Raw genomic sequence first — 25,629 nt, 5'->3', positions numbered from 1 at the left:
CATTTAGAAATGGGGAAACTGAAGCCCAGAGAGGGTCAGGGGCTTTCTCCAAATCCCACAGCTTGTCAGTGGCATAAGCAGCAGGTCTCTGGCCTCCTTTGCTCCACTCCACAAGCAACCTGTCTCCATTCATTAAGGCTTTTCCAAGTGTTTGCTTTGAGGTTAACACCAGGCCAAGTGCTGGAAGAGAAAACAAAAGCGTAACAAGCAGGATGATTGTTACAAGAAGCTCTTACATTTGTATCAGTCTTTCTATTCCTCCCCACCACACCCCAAAGCATCTTCACATCCATTATCGACCTTGCTTCTCAAAATAAACACCTTTTGAGGTAGAAAGAGGAGACAGTGCATGCCTGTTTAACCGTTAGCGGAAAGAGTATGTGACTTGCCGAGGTCACAGGCTACCGATGGAACCAGGAGAAGCCACTTTTCCCAGCTGTGATTCCGGGCCCCTATAGGGGACATCCCGCAGTGGTGACAGCTTGCAGGGCTGAGACCACTCCACTAATCTCACACTCCTCTGGCTCCTTCTTTACTGCCGAGTAACAAAGCAGTGTTCACGCTGAGTAGCTACCACAGTCCTCCTGTACTGAAGGTCCGCAGAAAGGCACAGAGAGGGCTGACGAATCCCTGCACACACAGCAACTGAGAGCAAAAAGAGAAGCTGGGTTTTACACCCCATCTGTTTGCATGTTTACCTTTCCTTGTTCCAAATAAGGTTAAAGGTGGCAGCACCACACCTTCCTAACTCAATACCCAGCCCCTTACCCACACATTCCTCTCAGGCACATGGCATTTTACTGTCAGAAAGGCATTACCATGACTGTTCCCTTCCTAGAGGCTCCCTTTAGCCTCCAGAAGTGGCAGGACTGGGACAGTCAGACCCATTTTACAGACAAGGTTCCTGAAGGCTAAGCGATGCCTCCAAGGGCACACAGAAGCTCTGCGAGGGAAAGTGTGAATCAGTATGGTATTCCTCCACCTCCACCCCTCCCAACTGTCTCCATTTCAAATGCCTCACTCGGTCCTCCATTTGTTCATCCTTCAGTGGGCCATGCTTTACTCTGGAGCCCTAGACCTGGATGCACTCACGTACCCTGGGGCTCCATCCCTGCCTTACCCCACAAAGCCAAGAGGCTGGCTGTGAGCCAGATGCCCAGGGCTGTGTTGAAGATGCCAGGTCCAGATGGAGGAACGGACCAAGTAAGGCAGGAGTGGAGACCACTTTCCCCACCACGCATCAAGGAAACCTGGTGGTACACAGTCTAGTGAAGTAGGCCAGGGTGACGGGGATGGCCTTCACTGGGCAGCCAAGATCAAATTCCTACTCTGTCATTTCCTAACTCTGTGGTTGTTTCGCCTCATCGTGCCTCAGTTTCCTCATCTGTCAAATGGGGGTAATAATGATTTCTACTCGGTGGTTTGTTTTAGGGAAGATTATACATGTATCGTATGCCTGGCACACAGTAAGTCCTCAGTAAACATAGTTCTTATTATTACCTGTTGACTCTCTTTGTGACCTTGAATGAGCTGATTCTCGCCTCTAGGCCTCTGACTCTACATCACAAAATGGGAAACTTGGAGAAAAATCACATTTTTTTCAGCTGCAAAATCAACCAGATCTCTCAAATCTAAAGTAGATAAAACCTGTTTGAGGCAAAGGTGGGGGGGTTTCTCCTTCAAACCTCACCTGAAATCTCCTTTACCAAACCCTGGGACTCTGCAGAATTGAGAACCACAGAACAGGACCATCTCTGTGAGCCCTTTCAGCACAGATGTTCCAGGGTTAAAAATACATATTTGCAAGGCCCTGCTGTGCCCTGAACCCTGCACTAGTGTCGATGGGATGGAAAAAGGGAAAGTCTGCCCCAGATGGGCCTCCGCATAAAACAGATGCTCCGCGTGCATTTGCTCCCCTTATTCCCTTCCCCTCTCTCCTACCCAGATGGGGAAACTGAGTCACAGGCCATGGCATCAGAGGGTAATGGCGAGACTTAGAGAAGATGGTGGTGTCTCAGCCCTGGGTGCAGGGCATCTGCTGGCAGCTCAGGCCCAGTAACCCATGGGGCGGAGTGCTGGGAATGCTGAGCCTTGCCAGGACTGGCTCAGACCCTCGACGGCCCAGCAGGGGAGGCCAGGATGCGGTGTCATGGCAACGGCCAGCTGGTCACCTCCAGAGAGTCTAAGTGGCCTCCAGAAGGGTACTACCACTCTGAACCAGGCCAGATAAAAACCCACATCACCCCCACGCCTCTCACCTCGGGGACTGGAACCCGGGTGCAGCCCGTTCCCCACCCGCCTTGAAAGGCAAGGCTTCTGCAGCCCACCTCCGCACCACGCCTGTGTGCGTGCACACACACGTGCACAAACACACACAGTGAGAGAAAAGCATGTTAGCCGACTGGGGGTAGCTCAGACCTAGAAGCAAGAAACAACCCAAGAATAGTTCACTCACCTTCCCTACATTCAGCAAACAGTTGTGCAGGACTTTTGTGGCAGGCAGAGCCCTTCCCCCCAAAAGTTTGCTTTTTTTATTTAATTACCAAGACCCTTTCTTCAAACAAAATCTTACAAGGAACCTCCAGAGATAAAAAGTAGATAAAGGGCAAGCTGCTGGGGAGATAGGGGCTCAGGACGCCCCCCTTCGGGCCCCTCATACTCCCCAGAGGGTCTCCAAAGAATGCCCAGAGTTCTAGAAGCCTCCGCATGAAACCAGCCCTGGAGTTCATCTAGTCCCACCTCCTCCCGTCACAGGTGGGGAAAGGGGTGCCCATAGGGCGGGCTGGAGCCAGGTCTCCTGCTCAGGGTCTCACACCCCTGCTTCTCACTGTAGCTCGGGACTGTATCTGGAGGGAAGCTCCAGCCGCACACACAATCAATCAGTCACAAAATAAAAGGGCTTTTTTCAACGATGAAGTCTGCTGGGTTCCTTTAAACTAAAGAGGTCCGAGGGTAATTTTTTTAAAGATTTTATTATACCAATAACCCACAAAGTGAGAGTCCCATGAGCTCTTTAGGAAAACTTCAGAAATAGTGAGGACACCTGGGGGGAGCTGAGGAACTTAATCTCACCAGGACGTGAGAAGGGATCACCAGTGTCCCAACTGCACTGTCCTCCCCCCACCCCAGTCACTGCATGTCCTCACACAGAGGATGGCGGTGGGGTGTGGTCCTAGGACCTCTGAGAGACCAGCCCAGAACGAGCAGGTGGGAGGTGCTGGGGCTCCATGTCACCCTGGGAAGCAGTTGCCTCACTCAGGCCCAGGCCAGGAGGAGAGGAGAGTCGAGAGGCCGGGCACCATGGCCATGTCGGCATGACTCCGGCGGGGCAGGGGTGCAGACGAGGGCAGGTACAATGCTAGCCTCATGGACAAATGGTGGAGGCTCAGGAGGCTGGGGACCGTGGTCTGGCTCCAGAGCCTGGGCTCTGCATACCAGGTTTCTCCCACCCAGGCTCCCGAGAGGCCTGAAGTCCCCTGACTGAAGAGCCCCTGACCTCACCAGAAAATGAGCTAAGCAAATCGCGACCGCTAATGGGGACTAAGGAGGAACTGACTCCATCAGGCTCAGAAACGGTAGCCCTCTGACTGCCACTCTCCCACCCAGTCTCTATGAAGCGCTTCCCATGCCCCGGGAATACATATCCACGCTTGACAACCGCAGAAGGTGGCTGGGATTGTCATCTCTCTCTATATCCTCCTTAGGGGCTCTGAGGCCAGAGAAGTTGAGTGACAAGCCCAAAGCAGCACAGCCCAGGAGAGGCAGCAGGTCTGACTCCAGGCCGAGCTCTCAACTGTTGGGTGACACCACTTTCCTGAGGATACCTGGGAGTCGGGTGCGCAGAGACAAGCCTCTTCTAGTCTCTGCACCTCCACCTACCCACAGACTGAGGAGATGTAAATCACTGCCCAAGCCTCTTGCAGGCTGAGGACCTCTCTGGGAATCTAATGAAAGAGATGGATTCTCTTTCCCAGATACAGAAAATTGTGTGTGCAATTTCCAGCGGATCTCTGAACCCCAAAGGCCCTTCAGATAAAGAACGCAGGACTGGATCCCGTAAACGACACTCCCCACCAGTATCCTGTGACAGCAGAAGAGATTTTTACACCTTAAACCCAGGCGCCCTCACCCTGACTCTCCCCCAAACCTGGGGTCAGACCTGTGTGGGCTCAACCCTGGACAGAACGACGTGGCCATTGACCTCTGAGCTCAGGTTCCCAGCGAGGGGACTGGACATGCTCTGGACCCTTGGGTTCCCACACGATATTATTCAAGCACGTCCCCCACCACCACCACCACGGATGCAATATCATTTGATATCCGTGATAACCTGTAAGGTTGGCAGGGCAGAGAGGGGCATTTTCCCACTGCAGGGTGGGGAGAAGTCAACCCCAAACGAGAAAGATGAGCTGCCCGATCGGAAACAGAGCCAGGACCGAGACCCCAGTTCTCCCAAGGACCAGCTCAGAGCTCTGTGCGCTGGACCTGGTGACAGCAAGTGAGATGAGGGTAAAGCAGAAGTTCAATCCCAGCTCCACCCCTTCTTACCTGTGTGACCTCCAGGCAGTCACTTCACTGTCTGAGCCAGAATTCCTCTCAGCTGTAAAGTGGGGGTAACCAGATCAGCCTCAAGGGGAGATTGGGAGGATCAGATGAGATGCTGATTGGGTCACTAGGATAAGAGGAAGGGACAGCTTCATGCAGTGAGTCCCACTGCCCAAAGCCCTCCAGGGCCTGCGGGGGCCGAGAGAAGGGCTTTCTCTTCCTAGAAGAGGAACTTCCTATGTAGTAGGAAGGGTAGAAGCTGGGGGAGCGGCCACCGCAGGGCACAGAGGCCCTCCGCGCCCTGCCCCGCCAGCAGCTGGGCTGAGCAGGGGATCCGGAAGGAGGAGAGAGCCGTCTGGGAGGGTAGGAGCCAGGTGCAGGGGAGACAGATGTGAGGAGAGACAGACTCACAGACAGCATCCAACAGAAGGAGAGAAGCTAAAACAGCCTCAGAGAGGAAGACAGATCCACACGCAGAGGAAGAAACTTTCGCACACTCAAAGGCAAGAGGCAAACAGCGGCAGATGAGAGGCAGAACTGCCAAGCAAAGCAGTTCCCGGTTCTCTTTCCTTGCCGAGAAGGGGACAGAGAAACTTGACACATAGGAGGGAGGGAGGAAGGCAAAACAGGGCAGAGGAGAGGACAGCAAGGGAAGCGGGCCGGGCTGGGAGAAGCAGGATTTCTCCACTAAGAGAAAGCTTCTGGGGAGAAAATCAAAATCTATGCCGTACAATTTTTTTAAGCCTCCTTTACCAGTGTGAAGTCATCTGGGTATTTTAAGAACATGCGATGCATTATGCATGTCTCATTTTTTGTTGAAAGAAATCATGGTTAGTATATTTAAAGATGTGAATGCCTGGAAAATTATAGGGAGAGAAATGCAGGATTCTTTTCCCCTGAGTTTTCTGGGTTTCTCAGAATTTTCACATCTGCACCTGGCTTCCTGGTGTGTTGGGCAGAGAAAGGAAGGAACCAGAGAGCACGTTCCTGCTTCTCCCCTTCCCAGCCTGTGCGCGGGACCTGGGATCAGCAGCCCAGGGTCCTTTTCAGGCTCTTCTCTCAGGCCTGTGCCCCACGCCTCAGGAGAGAGAAAATTGCACCCGCCCTTGGAAGCGCCACCTCAGTTTCTCCCGCAAGGCCTCCAGCGGCCTCAACCATAGGAGTACAGCGCCACCTGGAGGTCGTGGTAGAGATTGCAGCATGAGCGGGCTCCCATCACAAGCCCTGGGGCGGGGAAGGGCAGGAAGAAATGCAGACTGTGAGCCAACTTACTGCAAGCATGAATGAAGCCCCATCCTGTGAAGCACCTTAAACACCAGGGAAGACCATGGAAGGGGGAGGCTGAAGTTATGGCAATTTGGACGTTAATATTAGTATGACTTCATACGTACCCCGCTCTCCCCAGCCTAGAGACCATTCAGGTTCAAGACCCAAGGTGCCTGGTGCACTAGGTGCTTAATAAGTGCTTGTTGAGTTCAGCTGTGGCCCTCCAGGGTCACAGCCCAATCCTAGAGGAGTCTGGATTTGAGGCACCTAATGAGAGGCAGTGGCTCTGGCAGGGACACAGGGTAAAGGTCGAGAGCTGAGGGCCCTCCCCCAGGCCTGGGCAGCCCCTCTGACCAGTGCCAGTGTCCCTGGCTTGGCCTCACGTGCCCCATTCTCGGGGAAGGGAAATGCCAGGTCCCTCGGCTAGCATCTGAAGAACAATAAGGCAGCAGCTGCAAGAGAAATGACTAATGAGCACCCCGGGGAGCGATTCAGGACATCGTACATGGAAACTTAGCTCATTCAAAATTGATAAGTTAACACTATCTAATTAGAGAGAAAATGTGCTGATCTCCCGGGCTTTCCGGGAACGTGGCTCTGAGTCTGCGGCAGGCAGTTCGCCTGAAGAGGGTCTTCATCTCAGGGCTTCGAAACTGCTCTCCCTCCTTCCTCATCCACTCGCTGTGTCACAGACATGCAAAATGGCAGAGCTGAGTGGAGCCTTGGGGAGCGTCTAATCCAATCTGCTCCTTTCACAAACAGAAGTGAAGCCTAGAGTGGTTACATCACTCCATTAAGATCACACAGCAACAGAGCCAGGACCCGAGAGAAAGGCAGCCTCTGGGCTCCCAGTCCGGACCATTTACCACCACGCAATGATGTTGTCCTGACTTTCCTGTGTAGAGCCCTCAAAGCTCTGGGCAGGTCATTGGACGTGATGTTTCTCTTACACAATCCATCTTGGATCTGGGCCCTCAGAGAGGCCCTTCCCTTGTTCCTTACAACCAAGCCATGGCCCTCATCTCCGGTCCAAAAACCAATTCCCACAGGCAGCCTCCCAGGATTGCTGGCCCCACATCCACTATCTCATTCGTTGGTTTTCTCATTCATTCCATGTACTTTCAGTGGTTAAGGGCTCGGGCTCCGGAGTCAGACTGCCTGGACTTAAATCCTGTCTTTCTTGGGTGCTCGAGCAACTTGACCTCTCTGGGCCTTGACTTCTTTTTCCTTAAAGTAAGAATAATACAAACACATAGCTCACAGTGAGGATTAAATGACATTGATCGCGTCCAGTCTTTCGCCGGTACCTAGCAAAGAGCAAGCCCTAATGTTAGCTCTAACGAGTATAGAGTGATGACCTAAAAAAATTGTGCTGGAGCAGAAATAAGATACAGTTCCTGCCCAAGACATGGGTTCAGAGCAGGAACAGGACTGAATTATGGAATCTCAGGGAAGGGGCACCTAACCCCGCCTGCGTGGGGAAAGTCAGGGAAGGGTTTTCTGAAGAGGACACCTAAAGCTGAGTTTTGAAGGGTGAGGAGATGTTAGCAAGGTCAAGAAAGGACCAGAATGCCAGGGGCAGGACTCGGCAATAGCAAAGGCTAGGAGGCAGGAACAGCAACGTGTTTAAGGAAGCTCATCGGCTCGGTGTGGCTGGAGCCACAAGTGTGAGAGAGACAGATGTGGAGAGGCTTGGAGAGGTGGCCAAGGGCTGGGTCACATGCCTTCATACGCCTTGCAGGAACCAGGGCTGGACCCTGGAGGTGACAGGGAGCCAGGGGAAGGACTTCAAGCAGAAGAGGGACGTGGTCACATTGGTGTTTTAAATAGATCATTCTAGGCTCTGTGGGGTAGGTGTTCTCTGTTTGGCTCCCCTTCGGCAAGGATATCCTGCCCTTGGTTGCTTTATTTTGAATGGTCAGGGAATCTGCTCTAACCAGGCTAATCTCAAAGGCCATCCCAGCTGCGACATTCTGTGAACCACAAACACTCCAACAGCTGAGAGGCACCCATCCGACCCGTGGGGCTTAGTCGTTTTCAAACAATAAGGACACAGTAAAAGACAATTCTCAGGGCTTCCCTGGTGGCCCAGTGGTTGAGAGTCCACCTGCCGATGCAGGGGACACGGGTTCGTGCCCCGGTCCGGGAAGATCCCACGTGCCGCGGAGCGGCTGGGCCCCTGAGCCATGGCCGCTAAGCCTGCGCTTCCGGAGCCTGTGCTCCGCAACGGGAGAGGCCACAACAGTGAGAGGCCCACATACCGCGAAAAAAAAAAAAAAAATTCTGAGCGAGGGCAGGGACTGCATCATTTGTTTCTGCACCCCAGGCACAGAGCACACAGTTAGCCAATGGCTCTGAGGTGAACAAATGCCCGGCAAGGGTACCAACCTGACAGCCGCTGCCTCTGAGCGTTCGCGAGGCCCTGCGGGACCATCCCCAGCAGATCTGTCCACACCCAGCCTAGGACCAGGGCTGCAAAGGGTGTCAGAGATTGGCCTGGTTTGTCACGTTGTTTGCTGTTTGAATTTCCCATCACCGTTCTGAATGACTTAGGATTCCAGAGAGCTGCCTCCTGGCTTCTGCTCCACCAGGATAAGCCTCAGCCTGCGGTCTACAGAACCAGGGGATGTGACTCGTGACTGTCAAGGTGCTGACTGGCTTCAGTTGTTGCTTGAACAATTTCCCCTCTTAGCCTCTCAGCTTCAATGTGACTAAAGGCAAAGGGCTTTATAGTCAGACCTTGATAGCCTTGAGCAAATCACATAAGCTGTAAAAAGGGGTGATATAGCCTCCCCTGCTGGTTCGCCCTAAATCTTAGAAACATACTTGATACCTGGAGAGTCTAACATTGCCAGGCTCATGACTATGCATGGCTGTAGGCAAAACGTAACCCTGCTGGACCTCGCCGTTCTCACTTGTAAAACAGGGGGAACAATACCCACTTTGCAGGACTGCAAGCATTCATGCTTATCAAGTGCCTCACACAGAATTTCAAAACACCAGGAGCAATTACTCAAGAGATCCCTGCCTAATGCTGTCTGCCTACGATTAGAGGCTGAGCATAAGGGTTGAGTCAAAATTCACAACAACCCCACGGTCAGTTCCTTGTCTCCAAGTCACCTCCCACCCCCAGCCTCAGTCCCACGGATCGGTTTAAGCCGCTTCAACCCTGCTGGTGATGAGGTTCCTTAAATGCAAGGTGGGAACTGGCACGGGTGATGGAGAGCATGGGGCAGTCTCAGTCCAGCCAGGCTAGGACCGAGTGTGGACCTCAGATCCGGAATCCGGGTACGTGTGTGTTCGTGTTCCCAACCAGCTGCCACTTCCTGAGGCAGAGACAGTGTGCTGCTCCTGTCTCCCACGATGGGTAACTCAACTCCACTTGGAGGAACACTCCACACAGAATTGGTCTGCCCAGGATTTGAGTCACACCGGGGTAAGGGCAGGCTGCCTTTGCTGCTTTTCCATCACATGATCAGATCTACTCATGGAATCTAATGCCAAGGGCTGAACTCTGACAGATTAGCACACAAGCCCGCCACGTCCCCACACACAGGCAGCTCATTCATCCTCTAAAACCTGGACCCTTTTTCAAAGTGTCTGCTGAAAGGACACAGGAAAACGGCAGACACTTTGACATGCTCAGAGGTCAGCCCCATCAGTCCCCCCTCTCCCTGCCCGCTCCCTGCCACCTATGTGTAAAGCCAGGGTCTTACCGCCTCCCTGGACAGGACTCACTATGGGCAAGTGGGTTCGCACGTCCGCCTCCTCCTCCAGTGTGGCCTCGTCCACTGACGTGGGGCACCAGCACCTTGTGGGGCGTTCCCGTGAGCACTGAGGGACCCGTTAGCCCCACCGCCATGAGGAGGGTCAGGGGTCTGAAGCAGCTGGGAGTTTAAATGTGGACCCCACCCCCACCCCCACCCTTACTTGCTGTGTGTCCTTGAGCCAGTGAACATCCCCCCTCGGACCTTGCTTCCTCATCTGTAGGATGAGATGCCATGAGAGACTGCAGGGTCTTATGAGCATCGACTTACAATGAAATTAAAGTCTGAAAGAGCATCCGGTACATATGGTAGTGTCCTCCCTGCTGTCCCCAACACCCGTCCCATTCTCCCAGCAGGTGAAATCCCACTGCCTGTGTTCAGGACGTTAGCACAGATGTCTTCAAAGACGACTCTCAGCGAGGCCAGGCGTGACCTGCGGGCACGTCTCCGGGGTGGCCCTCTCTCAGGCTGACCGGAGACCCCCCAGCACCCCCCAGCATCCCCCACGCCTCAGCATCACCAAGCTGCACCACCTTGCAGCCAAGGAAGGACGCACAGAGGCCTCCAGGTCCCCAGCTCATTCCACCATAACAGGATTCAAGGCCACCCCGGGGCAGCTTCAGCCTAGCCGCTGAACTCTCGTTCCAAGCAAGAGGCTGACACGTGGCTATAACGTCTTTTATTTGTGCCGTCCATGCTGGACGCGCAGAGAACCGGCGTCAGCCCCCTGAGAGCACCCCCATCTCCCCCGCACAACGGAGGATCGGGCATGGATATTCAAAGCCACGGAAGGGAGAGAGGAAAGCGCCGTGCACGTGGCCTTGGACACTCAGAGGTGGTGAGAGAGGCTTCCCCACTTCTCCACACTCACAAACTCGAGCGGGACAGCTGAGGGGTGAGCAGGCCTGTGAGAAGGACGGTGTGATTACACCCACGGGATGTGAACTTTCCAGGGGTGGGCCGGGGGGCCGGGAGAGGCTCTGCGCTCAGGATGCCGGCTGCTTCTCTTCCGTGGGGGCTGCCTTGGAGAGGAGCTGGGAAAGCCCGAGGCTGGGGCAGCAGTGCCCTTACTGCTTCCTCTGGGAAAACCAGAGCCCTCAGCCCGCTCAGGCCTCGGGAGTTCCAAGCCAGGGCGGACGCGTGCTCCGGTGGCCCTCTCGTTAGGTCCGTAGTGGCCCCAGCAGGGCTGCAGCTAAGCGGCCCCATCCTCACTGCCACAGGGATCACTGAATGGGCACCGGTCCAAGTGCCCCCGCAAATGACCTCTCTCCATTCTCTGACCAGAGTCCCGCCCTGTCAGGCAGGGGGCAGATGCAGGATTTCACTTCCTTTTGTCCTGACACACGTGTGCGCACGTGTAGGAGGCCAGCACGTGAGGGAAAGGATCTCGAGTGACACGTCCAGCCTGACAACTTTTTTCCGGGCTGTAAGCAAGGGGGAAGGAGACTGCGCAGTCTCTTCAGAAGCGGCTCCGCAAGGCAACTTTGCCCCCCCTCTGGCCGAGTCATTCAAGGCTCAAGTCCACAGGGACCGACACCTCACCAGAAAGGACGAGAAGACACCAGAACAGAAAAGCTGGAGGCCACTGACTTTGGCACTTGAGCGGTGAGCTGTCCTCAGCCACGCACACTCAGGGCCTCCAGGGAAGGGACGCGGCGCCACGGCGCCTGCCCCAGGGTGCAGCTGTGACTCTGTGCTCAGTGCCGGAAAAGGTCCCCTGCACGTTGGAAAGGCCGCCCTCTGCTGCTGGGGCTGTGAGATGACAGCCGCCCACCACTGATCTTCTAAAGGCCTGGAGATAAACAGCCCTGAAGTGGGGCGGGGGGTCTCACTGTGGGGCCGCGAGACCATTAGCTGTTGTACAAGGGAATCACCCGGGTGATCGCCTGCCTGCAGATGGGGCACCTCTTGGGCTCCGGCAAGGCCTGGTAGCACTCGGCACAGGAACACACGTGCCCGCACTCCAGGAAGACGCAAGACCGGAAGTTGCTCAGGCACATGACGCAGGCGTTCTTCAGACTCTCCCGGTCCTCGGGGTTGGCTCGGCTCAGCAGCTGGGCCTCGTGCTCCCGGAACGCCTCCTCCATCTGCTGGAGGCGCAGTCGCTCTCGACGCTGCACATACTGCTTCCGGAGGATGAAGAAGAGAGTAGCGCACGTGGCAAAGCCGAACACCAGCGTCAGGACCTTCCAGAGCCTGACGCTGGACTCCTGCCTCTGCAGCAGGCTGTCGAAGTCCTGGCTGCTCAGGTAGTACTGCATGCCCTGCTTGGGGGGCTGCAGACGGATGGAGCTGCTGTCCAGGACCAGCTCGCCCACCCCCGTGAGGGCGGCCCCCACCTTCAGCATCTCCTCGGTCTCCTGGACGCCCTTGGGCTGCTCCCCACTGATGTAGTGGCCGATGACATCCGTGAAGGACTGGACAGAGGGGTGGAACTTCTCGTACACCGTCTCCAGGCCCAGATCCAGCGAGTCCAGGGGCTTCAGCACCCGCACGGCCACATCCATGCCATCCTCGTGGGGCACCAGGTCAAAGGGCACCACGTTGGTCCTCTGGTGAATGATCTTGGAACAGTCGTTCCTACAAGAGAACTCAAGATAAAACAAAGGATGGCAGATACCTCGCACCCGGGCAGGGGTGCAGAGCACCTCGATGCCAGGAGGACAGTTTGAAGTCTGAAGCGAGTGGAAGAGTACAACAGAAATCACAATTGTCCAGAGCCTCAGAAGAGGGAAGCTCGGATTTTTAGGTTCTCAGGCGATCTCAGTGGGCAACAAATATTGTCACAGATCACCTCTAATCTTTATTTCCCTTTGCCCCTGTAAGACAGACTGATTTTTTTTAATCTTAAATAAATGCCTCAAAAAAGTTAAAAATAGAACTACCATACAACCCAGCAATCCCACTTCAGAGGACATATCTAAAAGAACTAAAATCAGGAGCTAGAAGAGGCATCTGTGCTCCCATGTTCACTGCAAGGTTATTCACAACAGCCAAGAAACGGAAACAACCTAAATGTCAGTCGACAGATGAATAAAGAAAATGTGGTATATACATAACAAGGGAATACTATTCAGCCTTTATAAAAATAAAAATTAAAAAAAAAAAAGGAAATCCTGCCCCATGTGACAATATGCATGAACCTGGAGGACATCAAGCAAAGCAAACTGAGGCAGACGGAAGGAAGGACAGGTACTGCACGATTCCATTTACATGAGGTATCTGAAGTAGCCAAACTCATAGAAACAGTAAAACACTGGTTGCCAGGGGCTAAGGGAAAAAGAAAATGGGGAGTTGCTGTTCACCGGGTGTAAAGTTTCACTTCTACAAGATGAGTAAGTTCAAAATTCCCTGTACAACCTTGTGCCTGGAGTTAACAGGACTGTACTGTTGTACTTAAAATTTGGTTAAAAGGGAAGATCTCAGGTTAAGTATTCTTACCACAATAAAAATTAAAATAAAATAGAAATCCAAAACAAAACCCTCCTACGATCAGCTGGAAAAATGGAACTCCATGTAATAGCATGAAATTATCTTAACAGGTACTGAAATCATTAACCCATGCCATAAATCAGTGTTTCTCAAACCTTAGTGTGCATATCCACAGACTCCAGGTCCCCTATCCTGGAAATTCTGGCTCAGTAGGTCTGGAACGGAGCCCAGGAATATGCATTTGGACAGGACACCTAGGTGACGGCAGTGGAAGAGGTGCTCAGACCACACACAAGAATATAAGCAGCACTGAGAGACCGGTCTCCGCCCTGTCTCGGGAGAAGCTTGAAGACATGGAAACAGGGCCAGGACACCGACACCTGAACCGACCAGCTGTGTGGTTTGGGCCCATGGAGCAAGGCTACGCACCAGAGGCGAGTTGTCCGGTTCCACACCATCTTGTGCTCCTGAAGCGTCAGCCGCTGGATCACCCCCTTGCAATTTTCTACAAACTGGCTGTTAAGCGTTTCTTTAACAGACCGAACGGCTCCTGAATGGAAACAAATTATTTTATTTCTGAAGAACTGTTCCGCCCTTTCCTTTAAAGTAATTTAAATTTTGTCTTTCGTTTGAGTGAGTTTAATTAATCAACATGATGAAAACATCATCACCATAAGTTATGCTTTGGGGCACTCTGCTAAGCAGATCACATCTCTTACACGGATCACATCATTTCAGTTTTACAGCAACCCTGTAACGTATATTTTAGAGATGGAGCGATGATGGTTTGAAAAGGTTGCATAATTTCGCCAAGATCACACAGCAGTAACACAGGTCTTTCTGACCCCAAAGTCCAAGTTCTGAACCACTGCCCCAAGGCTACAAAAGGCCCTCAATGTCAGCCAAGAAGATCTTTACCAAACTTTCAGAAGAGGGAGTTATTCTTCATTTTACCAATAAATAAACATACCTTCAATAACAGCGTAAGGCACACATTTTCCTGGAGCTTCTGAAAGAATACTCTTTAAGTCTTCACCCAAGTGGATTCTTTTAGCTCCCTAAATGGAAACAACACATTGAACTGACTGCTGAACACTGATATGCTCAAACAAGTGAAAAAAGAAAAAAAGACTATTTACGTTTTTCACGTTGAGAGACTAAGGACATCAGGCAGGAAGGAGACTACGGAGAATCTGATTCCGAAGCTGTGTCCCAGAACCATATAAACAGGCTTGGGGCAGCGCCTCATCTCTGCCATCTGCAGAATGGGGGTGCCACTTACACTCTTCCTCCAGTTAACCAAACATTCACTCCTTTTCATTTTAACTTTTTAAGACAAAAATATAAAAGATACTAATCAATTTGCATCCCATAGATCTGAATGTAATTTGATCTCTTCCTGACAACACAGAACCATGCAGCCAAAGGGCTTATGCGTAAAAGCACCTCAAGTAGTGACCAGTACATGGTCGGGGCTCGGGCCATGGTAGGTATAATTATCACCGGGCCCTTGTCAGTTCATGCTCTGCATGAGACATTATAATAAAGGGCTGCCTTTGCATTACAGCGCAAGGCTTCGAGAACTGGTGCCAAACACTATGCTTCTACTTTTCAGTTTGCCTCTCTTCCCTCATAATCAGGCAAGCACAGTTACCTCTGCTGCTACCCTCCTCTCACAATCCCCAGTTCTCCATCCCTTCCAATTCAGTTTCCAACCTGCCGTGCTTGGGAACCAACCAAGCCTGTTACTGCTGCGTCAAAAGTAAGATAAAATTAATAAAACCACTGAACATTTCCTGAGCCAGGCACTGTGCTGGGCGCTAGGGATTCAGGGATGAATGAAGGACAGTTCCTGCTTTCAGGTATTTCCATCAACAAATCTTACGGACGCCAGATGAGTAACCTCTAAAGAGGTGAGGAGGTACTGGATACATACTAAGGTCACTCTAAGTTTAAGCTGCTGCTACGCAGTAAAAAACAGGAGCAAGGTCAATAAAAGCTTATTAACCATGTACACTGGGAAGATAACAAAAACAATGGCAATAACAACAACTAACCCTCAGTTTATTTACTCCTTTATTATCTGTCTCTCCCTCCACTGGACTATTGAACTTAGGAGGGCTAGGACCTTGTTAGTCTTGTTCACTGCTGTCCCCCTAGTGCCGAGACAGTGCCTGACACATAGCAGGCACTAAATACATATTTGATGAATAAATTAGCAAATAAATAAGCACTTAGATATACTACATTCCAGGCACTCTAAGCACTTTAAATGCATAACCCCATTTAATGCTCATACCATCCCTATACGGCAGACATTTTTATCCCCAATTACAGATAAGGAAACTGAGGCTCAGAGAAGTGAAGTAATTTGCCCAAAGTCACACAGCTAGTAAAGTATCCACCATAGGATAGTTGGTTAAATTTTTTTAAAAAGGGAGGGGGAATTCAGTCAGAAAGACCTGGGCTTGAATCAAGCTTCAATGCTTCTACTGTGACTTTGGGCAACTTAATTTATCTGAGTCTCAGTTTCAAAATCTGTAAGAGGTGGGGGAAACAATCTCACAGGATTTTCATGTGGATTAAATGAAACTTAAGTGTGAAAGAATCCAGACCAGGGGCTGGCACATAGTAGGCATGTGATAAATATGCATTCCCATCACCATGAGAGATGCAAAAGGATAAGACAGAAGCCCTACTCTGTAAGTTTTATAATCTGATCAAGAAAATAGAACCTAAAATATGAGAAGTCCCAACTGTTTTTCCAAGAAGGGGCTATTTCTTTCATCCTCATTTAGGAACTAATCAGCAAAGCTTTTAAGGTCACCCAAAGGTGGGTCACTGCTTCAGAGGATCCCACCTCCCGCCAACTTGATACCAATGTGATTTCTGATTCGGAGTCAGAAAGTAAGGTATCAGTTACAATCACAGCCAATCACTTCAGGAGTGACTTATTTAATTAAGCAAACAAGAAGGCATCTCACCAGGATGTCATTCACACCACAAATTCAATTCCTTGGTAACTAGGTGCATTCCAGGCAGATTCCAAAACTCCCTTCAAGGCAGGGAGTTCGCACATTTGTTTCTAAGCTCTTAATGTAAACAATCTGATGATAATGAAGTTAGGTCTAGGAATCCGTCTTTCAAATAAATGTCAAATTAAGCCCTAACTGTTGTATTACGAAATTGCAGCTCAAACAAATCCACAAATATTTACTGAGCACCTACTCTTTGTTAAGCACTGGATTAGAACCTAGAAGGAAAGAAGAGTAAATAAGATCCTGTCTCTGACCTAATGAGGTCCATCTCTCATGAGCTGCTCACACATTCACAACTGAGCAATGTGGTCAACAAGAAAAAATCCTATACTTGGAATCAAAAGACCTAAGTTTAAGTTCCAAGCTGACTAGCTGTATAGACCTTTCCTCGGAGTCTCGATTTCTTGATCTGCAATCCGGAGGTCATTTTAACTACCCCAAGAAATTACTGTGAAGAGAAACTAAAACCAAGATGGAAACGTGTTGTGTAAGTTGCAAAGTGCAGCTCAGGAAACGGAGTGGCATTTTCTAAAGGGCTATTAATATAAAAAGGAAGTCTTTTAGAAGCAAGGAGCTGAGTGGTTATGTAGTGGGTAAATCTAGGGCTTCTGTATTTGCAGTTCCCTCTGTCTGAATTACTCTTCCCCAGGCACCTGCACTGCCCCCCTCAAGTCTTCCTGGGCTCTGCTCAAATGTCACCCTATTTAAGTGTCACTTTATTTAAATGTCACCCTTTCTCCAGCACTCCATTTCCTCTCTTCCTTGCATTACTCTGTAGTATTTATCCCCATGTGTCACGCCATCTGATTGACTTGTTTATTGTCTGTCTGGTTGGACTAGAATGGAATCTCTATGAGGTCAGGGGCTTCTGTCTGTTCCACCCACGCGATACCCTCAGCGCCTGGCGCATAGCAGGTGTTCAATAAATATTTGTCGAATAAAATAATTAAGTCAAGATTCATTCTGAATGACAGGGACTTAGGAGAAAGGGGGCGGTAAAGCAGTTATCACAAGACCGGAGTTCTGATCCTAGTTCCTCCGTCTACCGGCCGGGCGACACCCTCTCAGAACCTGTTTCCTTCTCTTGGATCTTTTCCGAGGGTGGAACGGCCCACGGCGAATCGGGGGCTCACCATTACCCCGGGCAGGATGACCGGCTGAGGTCAGACGGGCGCCAGCACTGACCTTGAGCTCTTGGGCGACCTGGGCCTTCTGCCGGTACAAAGAGTACAGGACAGCGGTGACGACAGAGCTGGTGCCCAGGAGGATGAACTGGCCCAGCGAGGGCCGCCCTCCGCTCTCCATGGCTGCGCCGAGCCCTGGGCGCGGACTGGGACGCCGCCGAGGTCAGGCCCCACGACGCGCGACCCCCGCCCTCCGCCTCGCGCCACCTCCCTTCACCCGGAATCGCACCCCCAGCACTGTCTCTCCCGGAAACGCGCAACCAGTCGCCCAGCGATGACGCAAGACCTGGAACTGGAAGTGGGGCAGGGCAGAGCAGACCGGAAGGCGCTCCGTGACCCTTTCGACACTTGGTGCGTCGGCTACAACTGTATCGCCGGCGTCGCCACGGTCTCAGTCCTTCAGGTTTCCTGGGGTTATCGCGTTTGATGATCCGCCATTGGATTGGGAGGAAAGAAGAGAATTAATGTTTAGTAAGCACTTGTGAGTATTACACATTTAAGCTTCAGGGCAAACCTTGAGTCTTGGCTTTTATTCTTCCTTTTTACAGGTGACAAAACTGAGGCCAGAGAGGTTAGGGGGTGTGCTCCAAGTCACACTGCTAATGAGTGCTGGAGAGGAATTTACCAGACAACAGAGCTTATTACCTCCAAGAAGGCAGGTTATATCACCAAGGTATTGACAACTCCTTAATCTGCCGTCAAAACATATAACAACATATTTTATTAACTAATAATTACAGCTACAGGGACTTCCCTGGCGGTCCAGTTAAGACGCCTCGCTTCCATTGCAAGGGGCATGGGTTCAATCTCTGGTCCCGCATGCCGCGCCGCAGCGCAGCCAAAAAACAGGGAGGGAGGGAGGCAGCTCTTGAGTGCCTATTATGCGTCAGGCACTGTGACAAAAAGTTTTACGAACATCATACCACTTAATCCTCACAACACATCTATAGAGCAGATTTCAAACTGTTTTGTGATCTCCTTCATAAAATAATCAAGAGATACTTCAAAATTTTATCCAAAACATCAACCTGCAAAGCATGTGTTCATTCAGCTGTGTCCAGGTTCTGCTTTAAATTGAAAATACAGGAATGTACCCAATGGCCAAAATCAATGTATGTAAAATGCGTCTAGAAGCTGTAAATTGCTCTAAAAAAGTAAAATCTCTTTATTAAAGCAGCTGGCTATCCATGACGTTTTCCTACCCCATTCCTTAATTATGCTAGGAGTCAAATAAGAATTACACTCTATGAACATAGGGTTAGAATCTCCAGATTGTCAACACCGCCACATGCCTTTGATGATTTTCAACCCAAGGGATGATCATGAATTTGTTACACACACACACACACACACACACACACACACACACACACACACACTTACAATAAGATCTAACTTTGTTTTTTTTTAATAAAATTTGTCAAAAGTTTGATAACACATTGTGTTGGCAAAGGTGTGGGGACAGAGACTCCTATTCTTTATGGAGAACCATTAGGCAATGCTGATCAAGATTAAAAGTGCCCACACCCACTGACTGAACATTTCCACTCTAGAAATTCTTCCTGTGTAAATACTCACACATGTGAACATAACAAATATACAGTATAAATTGCAGCATTGTTTTTTGTGGGGTTTTTTGGTTTTGTTTTTTTTGTGGTACGCGGGCCTCTCACTCTTGTGGCCTCTCCCTTGCGGAGCACAGGCTCTGGACGCGCAGGCTCAGCGGCCATGGCTCAGGGGCCTAGCCGCTCCGCTGCATGTGGGATATTCCCAGACCGGGGCACGAACCCGTGTCCCCTGCATCGGCAGGCGGACTCTCAACCACTGTGCCACCAGGGGAGCCCCTGCAGCATTGTTTTTAATAACAACAGAATGAAAACAAACTAAATGTTTTCAATAGTCAGTTGGTTAAACAAAATTTTAATACATGTGTATATGAGCATAGAAAAGTGAAATAGCAAACTGTAAACTGTTTGAGTGTGATCTCATTGATTCCAGAAAGGAAGGAGAATATAGGTTGTTTCCATAAGAAGGAATTAGGTGGCTAGAGAACAGAGTGACTCTTCACTCTTTTGTACTTTTTTAATGTGAATGCATGGCATGTTTCAAATTAATAAAACTTGAATTTTAAAAAGAGGAAGATGAACACACCAGTCACTCCATAACCAACGACCTCCTGCATCCAAGGCTCTGGGCTGGACACTAGGAGACACAACCGTATACAGCCAGGCTCTGCCCCTTGGCTGTTTAGGGTCTGTAGAGAAACAGACCCAGGCAGAGTTATCTATTATCCCAGGTCCAATGGAATTAGGGCAACAAAGGCCTCCGGTAGAGGGATGCAGCTTACTCTCCTCATGAGGGAAGGAATTTGAGTTCTGTAAACAGAATGGTGGGTAGAGTGACAGGATGGGAGTGGGAAAGACTTTTCATGGAGAGGGAACAAGATGAGCAAAGTGCAAAGCTATCAAGAGTTGGCTGATACAGTCTGAGCCAAGGGCATATGACAGAGAGCATGGAGCAAGTAATTGAAAAGGAAGTTGGGACCACATCCTGTAGGTCGCTAATTGCCAAACCAAACATTTTAACTTCATCATTTTGAGGATAGGATCTAGTAAAGCTGTTTGAGAACCCGCAGGGCATGATCTAACCTGTTTGTTTGTTTTTTAATCATCGAAATTCTTTTTTTTATATACAGCAGGTTCTTATTAGTTATCCATTTTATACATATTAGTGTACATATGTCAATCCCAATCTTTGAAATTCTTGTATTCTTAGGTCACAGCAAAGAAAAGCGCACACACAAAAAAAGACTGTAAAATTGAAAACCAATGGAGAGTCTCCACTGCTAGGGGTCCTTGTTTCCAGGTTTCTGACTATTTGGGAACTTTTGTTATATTCTCCAGGGGGTTCCTTGGGAGCTCATTTTTAAAAAGTCATTCTTAAATGAAACATTGTTTCTTTTTTTTAATAATTGAAGTGTGGTTGATTTACAATATTATGTTAGTTTCAGGTGTACAGTATAGTGATTCAGTATTTTTGCAGATTTTACTCCATTATAGGTTATTGCAAGGGATTGCTAGGGATTAAGTGTATCCATTGCAAGATAATGGTTATAATTCCCTGTGCTTACAGTATATCCTTGTTGCTTTTCTATTTCATACATAGTGGTTTGTATCAGTTAATCACATACCCCTATTTTGTCCCTCCTGACTTCCCTCTCCCCTTTGGTAACCACAAGTTTATTTTGTACGTCTGTGAGTCTGTTTCTGTTTTGTATGTACATTAATTTGTATTATTTTTTAGATTCCACATACAAATGATATCATACAGTATTTTTCTTTCTCTGACTTATTTCACTAAGAGTAATATTCTCTAGGTCCATCCACCTTGCTGCAAATGGCAGTATTAATTCTTTTTTATGGCTGCATAATATTCATATATATATATCTCCCAGCTTCTTAATCCAATTGTCTGTTGATAGGCACTTGGGTTGCTTCCATGTCTTGGCCATTGTAAATAGTGCTGCTATGAACACTGAGGTGCATGTATCTTTTCAAATTAGTGTTTTTGTTTTTCTGGATATATACCCAGGAGTGGAATTGCTGGATCATATGGTAGGTTTATTTTTAGTTTTCTGAAGAATTTCCGTATTGTTTTCCACAGTGGCTGCACCAGTTTACATTCCCACCAACAGTGTACAAGAGTTCCCTTTTCTCCATACCCTCTCCAACATTTGTTATTTGTAGACTTTTTAATGATAGTCATTCTGACAGGTGTGAGGTGATATCTCATTGTTGTTTTGAGTTGCATTTCTCTAATAATTAGTGATGTTAAGCATCTTTTCCTGTGCCTGTTAGCCATCTGTATGTCTTCTTCAGAAAAATGCCTATGCAGGTCTTCTACTCATTTTTTTGATTGGGTTATTTGTTTTTTTGATATTGTTGTATGAGCTGTTTGTATATTTTGGGTATTAGCCCCTTGTCAGTCACATCATCTGAAAATATTTTTTCCTATTCCATAGTTTGTCTTTTCGTTTTGTCAGTGATTTTCTTTGTTGTGCAAAAGCTTTTAAGTTTAATTAGGTCCCATCTGTTAATTTTTGCTTTTATTTCTGTTGCCTTAGGAGACTGATCCAAGAAAATATTGCCACAATTTATGTCATAGAGTGTTCTGCCTTTGTTCTCTTCTAAGGGTTTTATGGTTCTTGTTCTTATTTAGGTCTTTAAACCATTTTGAGTTTATTTTTGTATATGGTATTGGGGAATGTTCTAATGTAATTGTTTTATATTTGGCTGTCCAGTTTTCCCATTTGTTAAAGAGACCATCTATTCTTCATTGTATATTCTTGCCTCCTTTGTTGTGGATTAATTGACCATAGGTGCATGGGTTTATTTCTGGGCTCTGTATTCTGTTCCAATGGTCTATGTGTCTGTTTTTGTGCCAGTGCCACACTGTTTTGATTACTGTAGCTTTGTAGTATAGTCTGAAGCCTGTAAGGGCTATAACTCCAACTTTGTTTTTTTTTTCTAAAGATTGCTTTGGCATTTGGGGTCTTTTGTGGTTCTATATGAATTTTAGGATTATGTGTTCTGTGAAAAATGTCATGGGTATTTTGATAGGGATTGCATTAAATCTATAGATTGTTTCGAGTAGTATGACCATTTTAACAATATTAATTCTTTCAATCCAAGAGCACAAATATCTTTCCATGTCTTTGTATCATCTTCAATTTCCTTCATCAGTGTTTCATAGTTTCCAGAGTGTAGGTCTTTCACCTCCTCTGTTAAGTTTATTCCTAGGTATTTTATTCTTTTCCATGTGATTTTAAACAGAATTTTTTTTTTACTTTCTCCTTCTGATTTTCATTATTTATTAGTGTTTAGAAATGAAACATATTTCTGTATGTTAATCTTGTATCCTGAACCTTGCTTCATTTATTAGTTCTAATAGCTTTTGGGTGAAGGCTTTAGACTTATCTATATAAAGTATCATGTCATCTGCAAATAGTGACAGTTTTACCTCTTCCCCTCCAGTTTGGATACCTTTAATTTCTTTTTCTTCTCTGATTGCTGTGGCTAGGACTTCCAATACTGTGTTAAATAGAAGTGGCAAGAGTAGGCATCCTTGTCTTGTTCCTGAATTTAGCAGGAAAGCTTTCAGCTTTTCCCCATTGAGTATTGCATTGCTGTGCATTTGTCATAAATGGCTTTTATTATGTTGAGATATGTTCCCTCTGTACCCACTTTGATGAGAGTTTTTATCATGAATGAACGTTGAATTTTGTCAGATGCTTTTTCTGCATCTATTGAGATGATCATGTGATTTTTATCCTTCCTTTTGTTAATGTGGTGTATCACATTGATTGATTTGCGAATGTTGAACCATCCTTGTGACCCTAGAATAAATCCAGCTTGATCATGGTGTATGACCCTTTTTAAGTATTGTGGGATTTGTTTTGCTAAGATTCTGTTGAGGATTTCTGCATCTATATTCATCAAAGTTATTGGCCTGTAATTTTCTTTTTTGGTGGTGTCTTTGTCTGGTTTTGGTATCAGGGTGATTGTGGCCTTGTAGAATGAATTTGAGAGTGTTCCCTTCTCTTCAGTTTTTTGGAATAGTTTAAAAAGGATAGATGTTAGTTCTTTATATGTTTGGTAGAATTCCCCTGTGAAGCCATCTGGTCCTGGACTTTTGTTTGCTGGGAGTTATTAAAATTACAAATTCAATTTCACTTCTAGTGATCAGTCTGTCCAGTTGTCTGTTTCTTCTTGACTCAGTCTTGGCAGGTTGTATGTTTCTAGAAATTTGTCCATTTCTTCTAGGTTGTCCAATTTGTTGGTATATAACTGTTCATAGTATTCTCTTATGATTTTTTGTATATCTGTGGTATCAGTGGTATTTCTTGTTTTATTCTTCAGACCCTTTTACAAGTTCCTTGGGAGCTCATTAAAAGACCATCATTCTGATATGGGGATATATATATATGTATAGCTGATTCACTTTGTTATACAGCAAAAACTAACACAACATTGTAAAGCAATTACACCCCAATAAAGATGTTTAAAAAAAAAAAAGACCGGGCTTCCCTGGTGGCACAGTGGTTGAGAGTCCGCCTGCCGATGCAGGGGACACGGGTTCGTGCCCCGGTCCGGGAAGATCCCACATGCCACAGAGCGGCTGGGCCCGTGAGCCATGGCCGCTGAGCCTGCGCGTCCGGAGCCTGTGCTCCGCAGTGGGAGAGGCCACAGCAGTGAGAGGCCCGCGTACCGCAAAAAAAAAAGACCATCATTCTTTTTGGGGGGAGGGGCTTCCAACATCAGATTTTTTTAATTGAATTATAGTTGGTTTACAATGTTTCAGGTGTACAGCAAAGTGATTCAGTTATACATATATATCTATTCTTATATCTATTCAGTTACATATGTATCGATACTTTTTCAGATTCGTTGCCATTATAGGTTATTACAAGATATTGAATGTAGTTCCCTGGGCTATGCAGTAGGTCCTCGTTGTTTATCTATTTTATATATAGTAGTGTGTATCTGTTAATACTAAATTCCTAATTTATCCCTCCCCCTCCTTTCCCCTTTGCTAACCATAAGTTTGTTTTCCATAAAAGATTGTCATTCTTAAAGCAGTTTGGTTTTAAATAACCCTGCCTTTTTTTTTTTTTTTTTCTGGCCAAAGGCTGAAATCCTTCATCAGCCAGGCTGAGCTTGATCCTATTGGGATATTTTGAAATTTACATCGTGTGGACCTTGGTAGGAGTGATGAAAGATGGGCAATTTCGGCCACAGCCAGATATCCCTATGGAACCATTCTCAGCTCAGAATGGCTCTCCTCACTTAATCACAAGTTAAGCCTCTGACTTAAAGAAAGTGAGGTAAGTTCCTAAGGTGCCAGGCAGAGAATCTAGGGGGAGCAATCCTGGGAGAGATGGGGTTACTAAGGACATCACCACTGGAAGCACTGAGTTCCAAACTTAGGCTGTTGGTTTCCCTATGAGTCACTGGGTAAATGCCCTCATAGGCTGTCCATTCCAGTGAGACACTTGGCAGGGTCCAGGCACCTGATAGATTTGAAAGCAGGCTGGGACTTCCCTGGTGGTCCAGTGGTAAAGAATCCGCCTTCAAATGCAGGGGATGCGGGTTCGACCCCTGGTCGCGGAACTAAGATCCCACATGCCGGGGGCAACTAAGCCCGTGCACTGCAACTACTGAGCTCGCGTGCCTCAATGAGAGAGCCCCCAAGCTGCAATGAAAGATCCCGCATGCCTCAACGAAGACCCCGCCTGCCGCAACTAAGACTCAACACAGCCAAAAATAAATAAATAAAATGAATAAATATGAAAGCAGGCATCCTGCGCTGATGTTGCCACACAGGTGTGCCAAAGAAAATAAAAAATAGAAAAAGTGTTGACAATCACATCAGGTTATCACTCACTTTCCTTACAGAGCTTTCCCTTGGGAGAGCCCCTAACATAATAATTATTAGGAATTATCGAATGTCAGCATATTTTTAATGAGCATTTAACCCATCCAATGTACTCTCCCAGATATGGTAGGACCCAGGGATACTATGCTGGACATGCCCCCTGACATCATGCAGGGTATCAGGGAGACCTTTTTCTTTTTATAATGATTTAAACTCCACCTCATCCCCAGGTGACCACAGATCTGCTTTCTATCACTGTAAGTTAGTTTTCATTTTCTAAAAGTTCATATAAATAGAATCACATGGTATGTACTCTCTCTTTTCTGGCTTCTTTCACTCAGAATAATTATTTTGACATTTATCCATATAGTTGTGTGTATCACTAATAGTTCATTCCTTTTTTATTGCTGAGTAATGTTCCATTATATGAATCCATCACAATTTGTTTATTCATTGACCTGTTAATGGACATTTGGGTTGTTTCCAGGTTTTAACTATTACAAATAAAGCTGCTTTGGACACGCATGTTTAAGTCTTTGTATGGACAAATGCTTTCACTTCTCCTGGGTAAATTCCTGGGACAGGAATGGCTGGGCCATATGGCAGATGGGTAACTTCTTAAGAAACTGCCCAGAAGTTCCCCAAATGGTTGCACTGTTTTACGTTCCCACCAGTATATGAGAATCCCAAGCCCTTCACATCCTCAGCAACATTTGGTATAATCACTCTTTTGATTTTAAACATTTCTCTAATGACTAATGATGTCAAACATCTTTTATGTGCTTACTTGCCACCCACATATCTTTGTGAGTGAAGTATCTGCTCAAATCTTTTTCCCACTATTTTTTTTTTTAAAGGTTAGACTTTATTTCATTGCTCAGATTCTATTTTTATCTCCCAGGAATTTTTTTTTTTTTTTTTCTTTGCCGTACACGGGCCTCTCACTACTGTGGCCTCTCCCAC

The 25,629-nt window shown here is 47.7% G+C and overlaps 1 protein-coding gene and 1 long non-coding RNA gene across 2 annotated transcripts; one reads left to right on the top strand and one right to left on the bottom strand.

Moving 5' to 3' along the window:
• Positions 1-10,242: 10,242 nt before the first annotated feature.
• MUL1 (mitochondrial E3 ubiquitin protein ligase 1) lies at positions 10,243-17,489 on the bottom strand. Its single transcript, XM_004310742.3, has 4 exons — positions 17,234-17,489; positions 13,981-14,068; positions 13,440-13,560; positions 10,243-12,158 (listed from the first exon to the last, which is right to left on the bottom strand). Exons 1-4 carry the CDS (start codon positions 17,351-17,353, stop codon positions 11,429-11,431), a joined length of 1,059 nt encoding a protein of 352 aa, XP_004310790.1. The 5' UTR covers positions 17,354-17,489; the 3' UTR covers positions 10,243-11,428.
• A 14-nt stretch (positions 17,490-17,503) lies between these two features.
• On the top strand, positions 17,504-25,185 carry LOC141276991 (uncharacterized). Its single transcript, XR_012327483.1, has 3 exons — positions 17,504-17,713; positions 23,920-24,115; positions 24,372-25,185. It is a non-coding gene; the product is annotated as an uncharacterized lncRNA (long non-coding RNA).
• Positions 25,186-25,629: the final 444 nt, after the last annotated feature.

This window comes from Tursiops truncatus, chromosome 1 (genome assembly GCF_011762595.2).
Source record: "Tursiops truncatus isolate mTurTru1 chromosome 1, mTurTru1.mat.Y, whole genome shotgun sequence".
Taxonomy (NCBI): Eukaryota; Metazoa; Chordata; class Mammalia; order Artiodactyla; family Delphinidae; genus Tursiops; species Tursiops truncatus.
This window is presented reverse-complemented; position numbering and strand designations above follow the sequence as displayed.